At 40.3% G+C, this 15,999-nt stretch overlaps 1 protein-coding gene across 1 annotated transcript in view; it reads left to right on the top strand.

The window, feature by feature from the left end:
* Window positions 1-7,271, top strand: part of PSMG1 (proteasome (prosome, macropain) assembly chaperone 1) — a 9,445-nt gene extending 2,174 nt beyond the window's left edge. Inside the window, exons 3-8 of the mRNA XM_009328030.1 lie at window positions 163-272; window positions 1,703-1,854; window positions 2,244-2,306; window positions 4,757-4,955; window positions 5,871-6,007; window positions 7,086-7,271. Of these exons, the coding sequence (XP_009326305.1) occupies window positions 163-272; window positions 1,703-1,854; window positions 2,244-2,306; window positions 4,757-4,955; window positions 5,871-6,007; window positions 7,086-7,160 (736 nt within the window). The 3' untranslated portion in view covers window positions 7,161-7,271. The remainder of the gene's footprint in view (window positions 1-162; window positions 273-1,702; window positions 1,855-2,243; window positions 2,307-4,756; window positions 4,956-5,870; window positions 6,008-7,085) is intronic.
* The last annotated feature ends 8,728 nt before the right edge of the window (window positions 7,272-15,999 follow it).

Here is a 15,999-nt window from a genome sequence, read left to right as displayed (position 1 = left end):
GGGGGAAAGAAAAGGGGGGGGGCCGGGGGGCGGGGGGGCAGGCGCCGTCCTCGCCGCTGGGGTGCGGCCTCCCCCGCGACGGACCTCCAGGGGCGGCCAAGGGCCGGGGCCTGGGCCGAGTAGGGGGAGCGCTGCTCCACTTCCCTCCTCCTCTCTTGCCAGGGAGATCGACGTCCTCTGGACCTTGAAGTCGGGCGCATCTACGGAAAGCTCTGCCGACGAGCCGTTTGTGTGCTCTAAATTTATAGTAGCGATAGGACATAATGCTGCAGGTAGGTGGTGCAAACCGCGAAACCAAACCGTCTGAGACTCTGCAATGCTGTGGCTCTTTTGCTGTTGGCTAAATTTGAGAAGGCGGGAGGCTGGAAGAAAGCGTAAGTGTGCCAGGACGCTCCCTTTGCCATCGTCTGTTTTGACGCTGGTCTCTGCTGTAAGAATGGCCTTTAAGGGTGTCCAGCTCTTCATTAGGGAGCGGAGTTTTAAGCCTGAGGCAGCTGAGCTGTCCAGAGAAAGCCAAAGTTAGTCTGTACACGTAAAACACAGGTTTTGGTACAGCTGCTTATTGCTCCTGTCAGATTGTGGTAAAATAATATATTTTCAGTTGAAGGGCAGAAGCAAGGTATGTTTTGGTTTTGGATTTTCGTTGGGACAGTCCCCCTTTTCCTTTGTCTGACTCTTGTTTGGTAGACTCTCCTGGATTGTTTGTTAATTGGCAAAAGTTTCCTTCTAATAGTAGCACGTTGCTCAGTGCAGCCTAGTGTTTTGAAATAGGGATCTGTCAAAGATGTAAAATTATGGGTCAATAAGCTGTAATTTCTTTAAATTCTAATGAACAGTGATGGGTTTGGTGTTTTTTTTTTTTTTTACTTTTTTTCCTGGATTAGTCAGTCCCTTTTCCACATTTTAATTCCGCACTTGTTCAAAATGCCCTCTTTTGAGGTGGTTATTTACTCATTAGGCCTAGAGTCTTGAAACACCCTCTCCCCTTCCCACACACACCTACCAAGGTCTTGAGTTTTTTAATAGCTGTTTCCCTGTGGATATAAAGAAGTTTTAAGTCTTCCTTACATTTAGGTCACATCTAGATGACGTTTAGATGATATCTAAGTTAACTGTGCTAACTTGTTTTTCCTTTGTTAAGGCATTTCCTTGAAAAATAGTTACAGGTATTTTAGATCTGTCTTCTGTTTAAGAGTAACAGGAATTTGATTTATGAACATTTGATTTAGGATCTCTTTGTGCCACTAAGTCATGCATACTCTTGTCTCTGCTTTCTAGAGCCAGTGTAATAGTTCTGCCTTGCTGGTTCAGTGATTATTTTTGTCTGTCTGTTTGTTTGTTTGCAAAATCTGTTATATCCGGTACGTCAAAAAGTATTAGAGGCTTAATATTTACACCCTTAGTGTATACTAAAGGAATCAAAGTTGACCGTAGTGATGTAATTCCTAAGAATACATGTTTTTGATGTTAGGGATCTTTATATGTAGAACTGCTCTTTAGCTTTTAAGTCTTGATACGGTGAGGTTACTCACATTGTTGATCTCTTCTGGATTTGGTCAATAAACGTATGTCAATAAAAATAAGTTATTACTTTTTTTTTAACTTGAGATTGCAAAGAAATAATCTAATTCAGTTCGGGTATTTATTTGTAGAACAGAGATTTTATTCTTCACAAATTAACAGTGTTTATTGTTTTTTGCAGCTTTCCTGTCGTCTTTTATTCTGGATTCTGTATGTTGGGAAGTGGTTGGAGTTGTGAAGCTGTGGAATGAGTGGTGTCGAACATCCAACACAACAAACGTTCTCCCGACAGATTCTTTCTGTTTGTTTTACCGATTAATATCAGATCCGACAGTAAGTGACTTACACGTGAATTCCTCTATATTTTAGCTTTCTGAAAAAGAGAGCAACCTTCATCCAGCCCCTACCCTGCCCAGGGCAAACAAAGCATTAAGGCTGCAGTATTCTGGATTAATGTCATCAAAAATCTGAAGGGTCGTTATGCTCACTGAAACTATTTGAAGTTCTGGCACGTGAAGTTCAGTACAAAGATGATGTATGACAGCCTGGTTGCTTCATGTCAGTTGTGAATGAAAAATTCTTATTGAAACAGAGTTGAAGAAGCCCAAGAAGACTGCACAAATTGTTGGCTGCAGTCACATCATCTTTACATGTGATTATGAGCTGCTATTGTGCTCTTTAAACCACTTGCTTATTCAACTTTTGGTTTTTTTTTTTTTAAGGTTTTGTTGTGCCAGTGTAGTTGCTACGTTGCTGAGGACCAACAGTTCCAGTGGCTTGAAAAGGTAAAACTGGCAAGGCAACAGATTGAGCAATGAAATCTTAGGGGTGGGGATCTTCAACTTAGTGTAAGTGCCTCTTCCTCTCTGATATTCTAAACATGACAGCATTGTAAACAACTGTTTTCCCTGGGGCTTTCTTTTCTTAAATATTCAACAAATGAACAAATTTACTATCTGCAGATTCTGTGAAATTCCTTTCTAGATGCTGCCGGTTGTATCTGCTGTAACTTCCCAACTTTGTGCAATTATTTCTTTTGGGCAGTTTCAATTTTGTTGCCCTTAACTACTTTCCAAACCTCTTTCCTGTTCGGCTTAAATTTTCTATGGCTTATTTCAGCTCTGGGAGAATCCTTCCTTAAAAAATAATAACATAACTGCATTTGTACATCTGCCAAAGGATCACCAGACAAACCTGTTGTGAAACTCATGATGGATAGTATCTTTACCAATCGGTGTGTTCTGTTCCTCTCACAAGGAGGATCTCTAAAGGAGGGTGCCTCCAAAGCAGTGTTTATCCCGTTTGTTCGTAGACTTAGTATGCTAAGTGCCTTACCCCAGCGTCATTCAGGTACACGAGCGCTGCTAGGTCATTCCGGTCCCTCCAAATACCATGTTGATTTTAATAAGATAAAGCTGGGGGGGGAATGCTCTGGCTGTTGATTTTCTTTAAGGATTTGGGTCACTGCTTAGCCTCAAGGAAGTATGGCTTATTTTGTCTTGCTGTCTGTCTGCTAACCTGCCTTCCTTTAAATCTCTGCTGACCTGATGAACAAGCAGAGATTCTAAAGCTGTTAGATTACGCTGAAGTTGTGTAAGGCTGTGGCTAGAGAGACAAAGAGTGAGATAAAAAGCGGTGTGTCCACTGAGAGCGAGTTCTCAGCCTGAGCTGAGTGATACCTGCTCAGTCTAGCCTGCCAGCTGGCCCAGCCAGCGCATGAGAAGGATTACTTGGTCGCGAGGGAGAACCGTATGAGCATCTCGGTGTGAGGGAGCCAGAGAGATTATGGGAAGGCAAAGAGGATGGAAAACCGGGGTAACTTCACTGAATGATACAGGGTTTTCAGACCCAAGTTTGTGGAAAGCTAGCCTTTTGTGGTTCCTTGGCTTGTTGAAGAGTTTAATTCGCTTTGGTGGGGGGTAATGGTTCACTTTGAAGTTTAGAAACCCTAAGACCTAAGCCATTTGGGTTTTGCTGTATTCCATGCATTCTTGCACTTCATTTAAACTGGAATTACAAAAGAAAGATGATTGTGGTTTTGCTGTCTTCCCCATTTGTGTTTTTCCAGCTGTTTGCGCATGTGTGTTATTTCAAATGTGGGTGTTTGTGAACAGTGTATGGTTTTACCAAGTCAATGTTCTTGAGTATTTTTAGACTTCATGGTTATTGGCATTTTTAAATGTACAGCAGAAACGTTGTGCTGGTAATCTTTCGCTTTTAGTGTGAGTTACAGACCTGTTCTGCATGCTTCATAAATTCTGATTCACTGAGCATCTTCACAGTCTCCATGAGTCAGATTTTTACTTCCGTATGTGTTTTCTCAGTAAGTGATCGCTGACAAAATGAGAACATACAGACTAAAGTTTCGCAGTAATGCATACCAGCCAGTGTTTCCAACAACGTAAATTGAAAATACGTGTGCTTCTGAAAAGTTATATGAGTTTTATATTACAGTGGTAACACAGTGATGTGAGGGAATGGTCAGCTTTCCTTCTGTGATTGGTACCATATACAGAAACAGGCGAGTTTCTGTAATGTTTACCAAATTCTCTGTTTCCTGATTGATCGTAAATCTGAAGAGGACAGTGTAAAGGGAAGGTGCAGGTTTATCATGCTTCTGCTCATTTTGACATGTTCTTTAAAAACAATGGAACACTGTGCAGCATGTTGGTGTGACAATGTTTTTGAAACTCTCTTCTTTGAATTTGAGGAATACTGTGGAAAAATTAAGGTTCTCTTGCTCAATTCAACTTGAGCAATTTATAATTCAATAAAATCTCAGTATTTAAGATGAAGACTCTTTTTAAGTACTGTAGAACATCTGGGGAGTACGATTTCTATTTCAAATGTCTTGCAGATTAGCAAGCTGCCTTCCTGTCATAAGCAGCCTGGTTTTATTTTGAGTCCTTTTTCTTTCTGCAATCACCATTAGTAAAAATAGTAAGTCAATGTATTTGCAGGTGAATAGACAGTGCTGAAAACCTAAAGCCTCTCAAGAAAATCAGTAGACTTGGTAAATATGTTAGCTGTTCTTTTGTTTTTTTTAATCTCTGTCCCAAGAGCAATGCATATGAAACTTCTACCTGAAGGTTGTGATTCAAATTTTAGTTAGTCCTGCAAACCTGAATTACACTGCTGTTTGCCATCTGCACTGAAATTGAAATGAATCTTTGTGTTTTTACGCTGTTATTGTGAGAAGATAAATTTCGCTTATGTATTAACATTTTTATTTCAGGTTTTTGGCTGTATGCGAAAGGAAGACTTGCAAGTAACCGTTCTTTCAACGTGTCCTGTAGCTGATTATAAAACTCAGGAATCCACTTTAACACTTCCATCTCCATTTCTGAAAGCCTTGAAGACAAAAGAATTCAAAGAGGAGGTCTGCTGCCCACTGCTGGAACAACCTAACATTGTGCGAGATCTTCCTGCTGCTGGTATTTTGCAGTTCCAATTATTTACAAGGCTGCTGGTGGCAACACAAAATTCACTTCAAAAAGCATCCCATTGCAATTAGAATTTTTACTTAATTGTGTGAACTGGCTACCAAGTTAGCTTTTTGAAAATTAATTCCTCATGGTTTGACATCTCACATGTTGCTGTGTAAAATAAGGACAAATTTCAAAACCACCCACAAATCTTTTACCCCTTATGTGCGGAACATAAGTACTAGCAAATTCTTCAGTAGAGCCCCTGTAGAGGGGCTCTCTATACTCTATAGAGAGTATATTGGGTTTTTGGGGCATTTTGCTTATGAAGTAAATATGTTTTATTAAGAGTTATTTTCATCTAAGCATCCAAACTGAGGCTTATAAAGTCCTTTCTGCATATCACAGTAGTAGGTTTCACAGTGCTACTGATTGACCTCATGTAAAAGTTAGGCTCAGTTTTATTATGTAAAGTAATAAAAACCCGAGGCTTTTCATTATAGAGTGCCAAATCAGTGGTAGCATCATGAGGAAAAACTTGTCTGGCAGCAGCTAGAAGTGGAAGATTTTTCTAGAAAAAGTTTATCTTGTTTGCACTTTGAGTTTTTATGTTTGGTTGGTTTGGGGGGTTTTGTTTTTTTAACAGAAGCTCATATTATTTTCGTTTACCAATAATATACAGTTTCCAGTTAAGGTATTTGGCAGGAAGAAATACCAACTGTATTTTACTAATTTTTGGTGGTTTGTTTCCTTGTGTACCTGAGGAATGAGGGATGGCTGGTCTAGCAGTCAGGAGCCTGAGTAGTTAATTCACAAACTTTCATGCTTTTGAAGTTCTGGCCAGAACAAATGTGTTTTTACACACAGAACTGAGATTCCTTCTCTGCTGAACATAACACATGTTTTGTTTTGACTTGTATTTAGTTTTGAGTTATTGTCAAGTATGGCAGATTCCTGCAGTGTTGTATCAGTGCTACACTGATGTCATCAAACTGGACACGGTTACAATTGAAGCGTTCAAGCCTCTGCTTTCTTCTAAAATCCTAAAGAGTTTAGTCAAGGTAAAATTTCATATTTAAAAATTAATGGGAGGTTTGGCCTATTTTGGTCTGTCTCTCATCTCTTGCATTCTGCTGTTGATGTGCCCCTATGAGGATTCCACCTGAAAAGGCCGATGTATGTAACGTACAGAGTTTATTGGCAGAGGACAATGATTTCTGGGATAGTACCTGCTGTAACTATTTACATCTGTTTATAAGTTGCTTAGAAATAATGAATCTACAGCTTCCCTCAAAACTTCATTTTGACTTTTCAGGCTCTTGTAGTGGTATTAGTATATCAGGGAGTAATTTCTTGTGATCGTTTAAGCTGCAGTTTTCTTGGAGGTGTCTCGTGTTAAAACCTTTAAGTGTATATATATATTTTTTTAACATTCTACATTCATATGCGAGATGGCTCTGTTCTAGCTCTGTATCTACCTGTCTTCTGCAATACATGAAATCTTCTTAAGAAATTTATTTTGAGCTGTAGCGTCTTTCTGGAATTAAGACTGAAATTCTAAAGATGATTCTTAGCAGTTTTGCACTAATCAAGCAGCTCTGAAATCATGGCATTATAGCTACTGAAGTGAATGTTTTGCTTCTTTCTGAAACATTTCTAATTGAAAGTATAGTTGGTTCAAAACACTCTCCTCAGTTTTGTCTATTGAACGTACAAACCTCTTCTGTCATTTCAATGTGTGTACTGAAGTATTTATTTCAGCTTTAAATGTGGGAATTGCAAGTTAGTTTTCATTACAGCTTATACTGGGCTGCTAAATAAGTCAAACAGACTAGTACGTAAATGTTTAAACTCTGAAGGAAAACGACAGTAAATATGCAGGCTCTTCCTCTCATATACAAGCGAGGAGGAACGCAAATTAACAAATCCCATTCTGTGGTTGAACTGCAAGTTTGTTTGGAGCCTTTAGCAGGTCTCTGGATACCTTCCTTCGGAAGACCTGAGTTTTGCTCACAGTTAACATTTTAATCAAACTGATATTCAGAGTAGTAAGAATCGGAATAGAGGACAGTGAGGCTTTTTTGTTTTGTTTTGTTACCAGTAAGGTAGCTAATGCTGATCATCTCTTCCTTTCCCTAGGATGTATCTGAAAGCACAAAGATTTTGAAGAAGTTACTGACAACCAATGAAACTCACAATAATATCTATATCTAACGAGGACATTTATGACGCAGACCGCACTTTCGCAAACTCCAGTTTCTTCTGTAGAGGACGTTTTGGAATTGTAGTTGTCTCCTTAAAAGAGGAATAAATTCCAGTGGATTTTTACTTCTGCACTCATTTTCATTACTTTCAAATTCATCACTACAAACACACATATTTCTTCTGCACAACTTGAGAGACTTTCTTCTGGAGCGATTTTAGGAAAGATATCTTGAGTATGAAAAGCAATTTCTTTTTCTCCTCCTGAAGGGATTGTCTTATCTAAATGTATACCTTTTATATGTAAAAGAGGAAATGCAGTTAAGGTATTCTATCTATATCTAATGAGAACGCCTATTTTTTACTTTATTTTGAGCCACAAAAGTTTTCCTAATATTCAATTCTCTTTAAAGATTTGTCTGTGATGGAGAAAATATGCTCTGCATCTTTTTACATACATAAATATGTATAATTTTGTGTGTATGTATGAATGATACATATATATGTATGTGTGCACATACTTTTTTTTATATATGTGTTGATACAAAGTATAGTAAGTGAAGTACGGTAAATACCTTTAAAAGACTTACTGGTGGAAAATAACCTTAAGTTTGCTTTACAAATTAGTAGGAGGCAGGAATGTGGAGCTGTTTTGAACTGCATGGAAGGGCTGTGACTTGGATTCACTGAGTAGATCGTCACAGGTGTTTAAGGTGCTGCTGCCTGCAGATCTGGCAGGAAGAGAGATGTGCCCACATTCAGACGCTGCAGCTCCCATTTGCAGTGCCTTGCTGAGAGCTCGCCTTTGTTGGCAGTTTCAGCTTCAGACCTTGAGCAGGAGCCGTAGAGGCGCAGGAGCATTCCCTGCTGTCAGATCTCTCACAGTGGTGGGAACCTCTCCCGGTGAAATGGGGTGGTAGGCTCGCAAGCTGCTTCAGCTGGGTTTGCCAGGGCAAACTGATTTAATCTGTCCACTTCAAAACTCCAAATCGCTGGCAACAGTAGGAATAGTACGAGGTCACTTATGCAGAGTATGTGATTTTTAGAGGAAAGTAAAAGTTCAAGTTTTAAAGCGTCTCAAAAAATTCTCTGAAAGTTGGTAACAATTTCAGCAGTGCATTTAAAATATTTATTAGGATTGGCATGCAGTTCTGACTTGTATATATCCTCTGTCTAATTTAACATTTTGTTTAAGGAAATGGTGTTAAAGATAGTATTTCTGTTGCTACCAGGTAATTTGCTGGTGTTGTCACTGCACAGAGATCTTTAAATTGCACGTAGCTTATCCTTTCGGAGCAAAAGGATAACGGCTTCAAAGTTCTCTATTAAGTTTAACTTTGACTTACACTGGATGCCCAGTGGACATTTTTGAACAGTGTATTCCTTTAACGGAACTATCGTCCCTTCAGGTTTGAAAGTGGTTGGCTTAGTCAACATCCACTGAAGCAGGTAACCCCTGGCTTCAGCAGGCCCACTACAACTTCTGCTTTTGGAAATTCTTAACTGCACGCTGCATCACAGTTTCAACGGTAGTAGAATATTCTTGATGTGGATATCAAGTTGCGTATCAGTTAAGACATTGACTTAAATTTCTGTTAATATAATTACAGATAAGCAAGTAACTGTTGTTTTAAGTGGTACTGTATTTTGGAACAAACTCTGAAGCATGAAGTGCAGGACATGGTTCCTTCTGGGGTTTTTTTTCCATTTCTCTGCAGCATTTTTATTAAAACCTGTTTGTATGCGTGATCAGAGCTAAGAATTCTGTTGCTCTGAAAGAGTTGCACGTTGGCTGCACTGTTTTCTTACTTGTGTACTGAGCGTGTTTGATTCATAATAAATAAAGTACATAACAAGAAATATCTTCAATAATAAATATGCAGGCTCTTATAGGAACTGTAAAGACGCTTCTAGTATTGGTTTTATCACCCATGCAGTTTGCAATGTTTCAAAACAGTTATCCATTAGAAGTATAATTCGGTTTTTGCTACCTGGGTTTATGCTGAGGTGTGAGAATACTCTTAAACACTTTGAATAAAAGTGGCAAACAAAACACTTTAGCAACTTGGAAGATGAAATTGGGAAGACTGAAAACTGGTGTATTGGCAGAATGCTCCGAAGGCTGATTATTCTTGCTTCAAAGGGTGCGATAGCTCTCCATAGCTGAAAATGTTTATGTAGGATGTGGTGCTTTTTCTGTTGGATACTACCGAGCTAGTGGCTCCACCCTGTGTATCCAGGTGTATTTCCGTGATCCACATTACAGACAAGGTCAAGCTTTGCGCAGCAGCAGTTCTCTCTGGCGTGAAACTATATAGGCCAGGGCACGTGCACACCGCGTAGTCAGTAAGAATCTCCCTCATCAGTGGTCAGCTGGATTGTGCTGTATAAACTTGAAATGCCAACCTTTTCCAGTACACAGTAAGTACTATAGGGCAGTGAAAGAAGATATTTTCATTAAAATTCCTTCTATGTTTTTCCGTATTTTGATGTATGAAGTAGCTCATATTTGCCCCTTAAAACAAATAGTTCTGGAAGCATCAGAACTAATGATGCCCAAGTATCTCATAAGATGTGAGCGTTGGCTGAAGAGTTTTTCATATTTGAACATTGTGAAGTTGTTGGGTTTGGTTTTTTTTTTTTCTTCTATGCTCTCCAGTATCTAGTAAGAGCCTGCAATAAGGTTTTCTTTGTTTCTGGCAGCTGCTGGGTTTTGTAATACTTGTAGGAGCGTATAAGCTTAAAACTCTTGTCAAATGTGGCAGATGGCTTCAAAAGCTTTGGGGGAAGAAGTGCATTCTTGCCTGCGTGTCTGAAATGGGATTGTATAAGACTTGTTTCCTTAAGGTATTGTGCTAACTGCAAATAGTGAAACCAGATAGAGTAAACTATTAGACTGGAAGAGTTTTCTTCTTCCAGTTTTCAAATCATCTAAGCCACTTGCTACCCATCTTTTTTTTTTTTTTTCAGCTAACACCGAGCTGTCTTCTGCTGAAGAATGTTGTCTTCCAAACCAAGGACACAGCCTATTCTCAAGTCTAATCTGCTTTATCATGCTGCAGAATATATTTGGTAGGCAGACGTGGTCTGTCTTTCCTTGAAGGCTTTGGCTCAAAGGTGATGTGCCTGACCTAATTCTTAAGTCCTGGAATCACAGTGCTCTTTAATGAGGTTCCTTGGCTTTTGGCTTGTAATGTGTTGGTGTCTGTGCAGTTCAGGTCACAGAGTATGAGTACAGGACTGTACAGGCATAGCTAGAAGGTAATGTCCAAGCCAGGAAACTGGGTTTTATTTGAATTTGTTACAAAACCTCCACGTTTGAATGTCCAAAACAGCAATATTGCTGCTATTCTGCTTTCATTTTCCCTATGGCTGTTGTGGTCACATACAGTGCAGTGACTCTCCAGTAATAAAATCCTCACAGTCTTTTGAAAATCCAGCCTGAAAACGTTATGCCCTGCTCTGCTTCCTGAGCACTTCTCTATCTCATGGCATTCCTTCTGGATTTGACATGAGGTACTAGTTCTCCTTCCTGTACAATTTCTCTTTCCTGTGTGCCACCAGCAGAAGCACTGGTACTGTGCACAAGAGCATGAGCCCGAATGTTCCTGTCGGAGCCCAAGCCTTTTGTGGCACTAAAGCAGGGGATGTTGGAGCTCATGTTCCGAAGGTTGCTTTCAGTGTCTGCCTGCCTCCTATCCAGTAGCGTGCTCCCTGAACCTTGTTCGGGTACCTCTGTGTTCCCACTGCACAGCAGAGATGAGGTAGAAAAGAGCTTTATTCTTTCGTCAGTCCATTGTTGACGCCAACGCATGATGCACGTCTCTTCCTCCTTCCTATGGGAAGGCCTCCTCATCTTACTGCACGGCTCTAGCAAACAATTTAAGTCTTCCTAGACTCCAGCCTTCTCATACTGGCAGCAGCAAATATCTTAAGCTCCACCCTGCACACTGCTTTGTTGCCAAAGCCTCAGAGGAAGAACCTCACGACATGTAATTTTACAATTTCTATGCCAAAAACTGTATTAAAACATTTGGGAAGTCGAGTAGGCAAAATTTAGGAAAATCCTGGAAGTTTGCCCTGCAAACTTTAATTCATCCCCACCCAATGCCTGAAGACATTGGCATCTTTAATTACAATGTTAGGCTCTTTTTCCCAGGTAAAGCTACCCTGCTAAAGGGCAGTGCTCAGTTATGACAGCATGGAGGGGAGGAAGCTTGGGATGAGATTGCTGGTTTCATTTCATCTCCATGTTGGAGAGTGTGATAACTGAGCCAAGTGAGTACTCTAATGGCCCATAAAGGAGGAATTTGGTTTTGCCTCAACTTCAGGCAAGAGTTTCTTTAGTAATGCTAGGCAAGCCCTGTAAATGACAATTTGACGTGCAGCTGGTATCTGTATATTTTGTGGGTGAACAAGCTGGGGTACCCGGAATCTGACGTGCTGACATGGTGAGTGCTCGCAAGATGAGTTGGAAGAACAAAGCTGGATCAGGATGCTGAAAGTAGAAATAGAATTATTGTAGTGAAACTTGAAAGTGTTTGAAACATTGCAGGTAATAAAAAAGGTTTTCAAAAAAAGGCAAGCATTTTGTTCAACCTCGGACGTTCTTTCTGATTTTTTAAAACGTTCTGTTTTGTGTCTAAAGCATTGAAAAGTCTAAATGAGCTAAGAATTGAAGTAGGAGAGATTAATGATTTTTTTCAGTGCAATCAGATCTGTATTTTTTTTCCCTTTAAGTATTTTAGACTAAAAGTTTTGACAGCTGCTGCACATAGCAGCAACCAACATTAATGGGCACCTCTATCTAGTAGAGTGAGATCAGAGCTTTGAGGTAAGACTTTCTTACTTGGTAGGAAACACTGAGATGCTGTTGATGGATATCCTAGAACAGTCGATGAGCAAAAGTACTTGAGAATTCCATACAATAAATACCGTGGGAAACCATTAACTCGCAGGGATAATAATGCAAAGCATTTGTTTCGCTTTGATAGCAAGGTATCCTGAGGTGTCTTCAGTGAGGGAAGAACACCATAGACCCCGAACAGTATGTATGTGGAAGAAAGTTAAAGGTTGAATGGCAGGCTGTAGTCTCAAGTTTTTCACTTTCAAATAATTGTATCACCAAATGTTTAAATGTTCTTTGTATGGGATGTTATGTATTTGCCTGGGTAATTGCTTTAAAGTAGAAAATGTTTTCTAAGAATGGTGATGTACCTTCAAAGGACAGTTTCTTAACGTAAGCATTTACTGAAGAGACCATGGGTTCTTTCCCTGTGTTTTAATCAGAGGATTACAGCGTGCTGTCATACGCTAAAACCACTGTATTTCTTATGTTCAGGATTGATATTTGAATTCTTCTGTTAGGTCTGATTTGGACTTGGATCCCTTTTCATGGTCTACTGAAATGAAAGCCGTCTTTTTTCCATCGGCTCTATAGACTTTAAAGCCAATCTGCTGCTTTATAGGGAATTAACAAAAGGGGGAATGAACATAATAGAGTCACGATCACTAAAGGCAGCAATTTGATTACTGGACAGATGAATGGTGAATGTACAGCCTTGCTTAAAAAAAAACCAAAACCAAACCTGTGAGTAGAAAGGTTGTAGCTGGAAGGTTGTATGAGAACAGAGGCAGCCAGTGTGGAAAGGTGAGAGCACGGTAGAGAAAACCTTAGCACTGGCCATCCTATAAAATTAGGGTTTGAGACGGTTGTTGTGAAATAAAAGTAGGCTGTAAGGTGGGTTAGCTGTTCCCTGCTGGCCTGAGTAACATTCTCGCAGGTCACAAAGAATGCCTTTGTGCTGCTCCACTTAACTCGCTTCCAAACTGGATTGAAAAAGATATTTTTTGTGCAGAATAAGCACAGTGAGCAAGTACAAAATGCTGTGCCTGGTTATTTGCACCCTTAAACCCTGGAGAACACTTGCAAAGAAACCCTGCGGATGCTGTCAGAAACAAGCAGTTCTTTTGTTAAAGAAAGTGCTGATGCAAAACTCTGCAACCTGAAACCAGAATTAAGAGTCCCCAACATCGCTCCGTCAGGTTGTTGGGGTTTTTTTCCCAAGTGGCAGGAAGCAAACACATTTGAGATAACCTTGTAGTGCAATGTGTGAGGAGATGCTCTGCATTCCAGAAAAGGCGATTCGGCACCTGCCCTTATAGTTTTTACTTTTTTATGTTCTTCCACTTCTCTATGAGCTGTATGAGAGTGTATGTGAGGAATATTTACTTTTAACAACTACTGAAGTTTAGTAGGGTTTTTTAACAAAAAATAGTTGGGGGGGGGAGTATAAAAAGGCTTATAACCAGGTGTTGTGGTAAGCGCATTTTCTATCTTTATGAACGTGAACTTCGTCTCCTACAAGGCTTGTTGCAGAGATCTTATGAGTAAAAACCAAGTATGAATCCCCACAGTTCCCAGTTGACACCCTGTCTGGCAAGTAAAGAAATTCTGGATGGTGCAGGTTTGTCTAGCATAATTTTCGTTGAAGGTTTTGTTGGCTCTAACTGCAGATGCTCTGTTTTGTATCCTACTGGACAATGATCCTATTATTTGCTTTTCTGAACATCCCAATATGGAGGTGACTGAGAGGTCAGATAATCAAAACTGCGGCTGGTTTGTTCTGTGCTGCTCATTCGTGGCGACGCTGCTTTCTAAGGCTCATGTAGATTTCAGTTTTTCACTAACTTTTTCAATTAATTTAATTGTCTTTAAAAAAAATCTGGTCAGAAATATTTCTACAAGTCAGTGCTGGAGATCAGATTTCCTCTCGGCTCAGTTCTGAGATGGTTTTTGACTCTGTTCTGATTCCGGCTCAGCTGTGTCTGATGTTATTCTACTTCCAGCAGTAAGAGTCCCGTACTTGATGTGGTTACTCTGAATGTGCTCAAAATTATGTGTGTTGGAAAATAAAACATTTATGAATGGCATGGCTCACAGCAGGTGGGCCTGCAGCATAAGGCTCCCCCTTCTCCGAGTATCATCCCAGCTCCCCTTCGCATATGTGCTGTTCCCTTTCCTGACTGTGGATTGTGCCTTTGCAGGGATCGCCTGGAAGCACAAAGACATACGCCGGCTCTTAGGAAGTAAAACAGCAGATGTGCTAGCTGAGATCTCAGACCCAAGGAGCTCAGGTGGTGGTGCCGTAGGGTGCTTCTCCAGGTAACGGCATCCACTGCTACACCATGGGACGGAGGGAATCGAGTAAGGCAACTCTTTTCTGTTGCAGCAGTATAGCTAGTGCTTCCCCCAAAGAAGGCGCAAAAGTTCCTACACTAAAAACCACCTTCTGTGGTCTTCAGAGCAGCCCAGTAAAACCACAGGCTGCAGAAGTGGGTTTCCATGTTGCACATGCTGGTGTGAATCATGTACTTCCTTCCAGCCAGGACCCAAACTCCCCAGCCGCGTCCCCAGAGCTCTGCACCATGTCGGTGCATCAGGCAAGAGGTTCCTGTTCATTAAGAAGCAACTCACTCAAAATAGGAATAAATACTTAGTCTTACTCAGTAAGAGTAAGTAGGGCTCTTTAATATGACATACATTTAGCTTTCCCTCCTTCAGCTTTCACAGTACTTTATGAACAAAGAAACAGGATCAAAAGCAGTTGTTTGACTTTGTATGTCTCAGTTTTCATTCCGCATTACACTTGCAGCGTGCACTTCAAGTTAGACGTTAGAATTAAGACCAGTTGGTAAAGGTCTTGACTTAATCAGTATGGGGTAGAGAAAGTAATGCTGTAAGGCTCACGGGAACGGTCACTTGTCTGAAAGGAAAGCAGCTTGCCTTAACTTTTACATCACCTCTACCTAGGGGGTGCTGCTAAGTGTTTCTGCAGAGCAGGCTGCTGCCACAGCTGTGATGCTGTGTAGCAAGTCTGTAATGTTTTGCAAGTGGCCTCTAATGTTTGAACTTCCAGCAAGCCAGCCTTGTGTTTTCTAGTGTTGACATGTGGCTTCCAGACTTCAAAATTCAATACATGTTATGAAAATGCATGAGTGTTGAATTTAAACCATATTTTAATAATTTGGCCACCTGTACAATATCCTAATAATCTTAAAATAGAGAACTTGAGATCCTCTGTAAAATTATTTGTAGCAGATGTTAAATCTTTGGTGTATTCTACACATTTACACGCTGGGGGACAGATATTAGACATTACCCTTACAAAAATAACCCAGAACATATTTATTTCAAAGAATTAGAATGGTTCATACCAGGAAGTGGATGCAGGAAGCTTCATCCATTGTGGTTTGTTTTAAAGGTGTGCTCAAAATGAGTTGAAAAAAAGTTTGTCATTGCTGCAGTTGGACAAAATTATTTGAGTGTTTAAAAGATAAAAAGCCCTTTTTTTAATATTTTGTTCCAGCAACTTCCTCAGCTGTTACTTTACAGCCCAGCTTTCATTATTTTTTTTAGTACGTTTCAACTCTCTGACCTTAAAGACATAATTATGGGGCACTAAATCCTACATGTCAAACCCGTTCTCTGATGATTGAAAAATTACCCTTTTGGTTAGAACTTGAGAGCCAGAAATTAAAAACTTACTGGCAAGAGGCAAACTGTGCTGGTTGTGGCTGGGATAGAGTTAATTTGAGTAGCTCGTATGGGGCTACGTTTTGGGTTTGTGCTGAAAACAGTGTTGATAATACAGGGATGTTTCAGCTATTGCTGAGCAGGGCTTACACAGAGTCAAGGCCTTTTCTGCTTCTCACACCGCCCCACCAGCGAGTAGGCTGGGGGTGTGCAAGAAGTTGGGAGGGGACACAGCAGGGACAGCTGACCCCAACTGACCAAAGGGATATCCCACACTGTATGACGTCATGCTCAGAATATCAAGCTGGGGGAAGA

The sequence above is a fragment of the Pygoscelis adeliae genome, unplaced genomic scaffold (genome assembly GCF_000699105.1).
Source record: "Pygoscelis adeliae isolate BGI_AS28 unplaced genomic scaffold, ASM69910v1 Scaffold154, whole genome shotgun sequence".
NCBI lineage: Eukaryota > Metazoa > Chordata > Aves > Sphenisciformes > Spheniscidae > Pygoscelis > Pygoscelis adeliae.
This window is presented reverse-complemented; position numbering and strand designations above follow the sequence as displayed.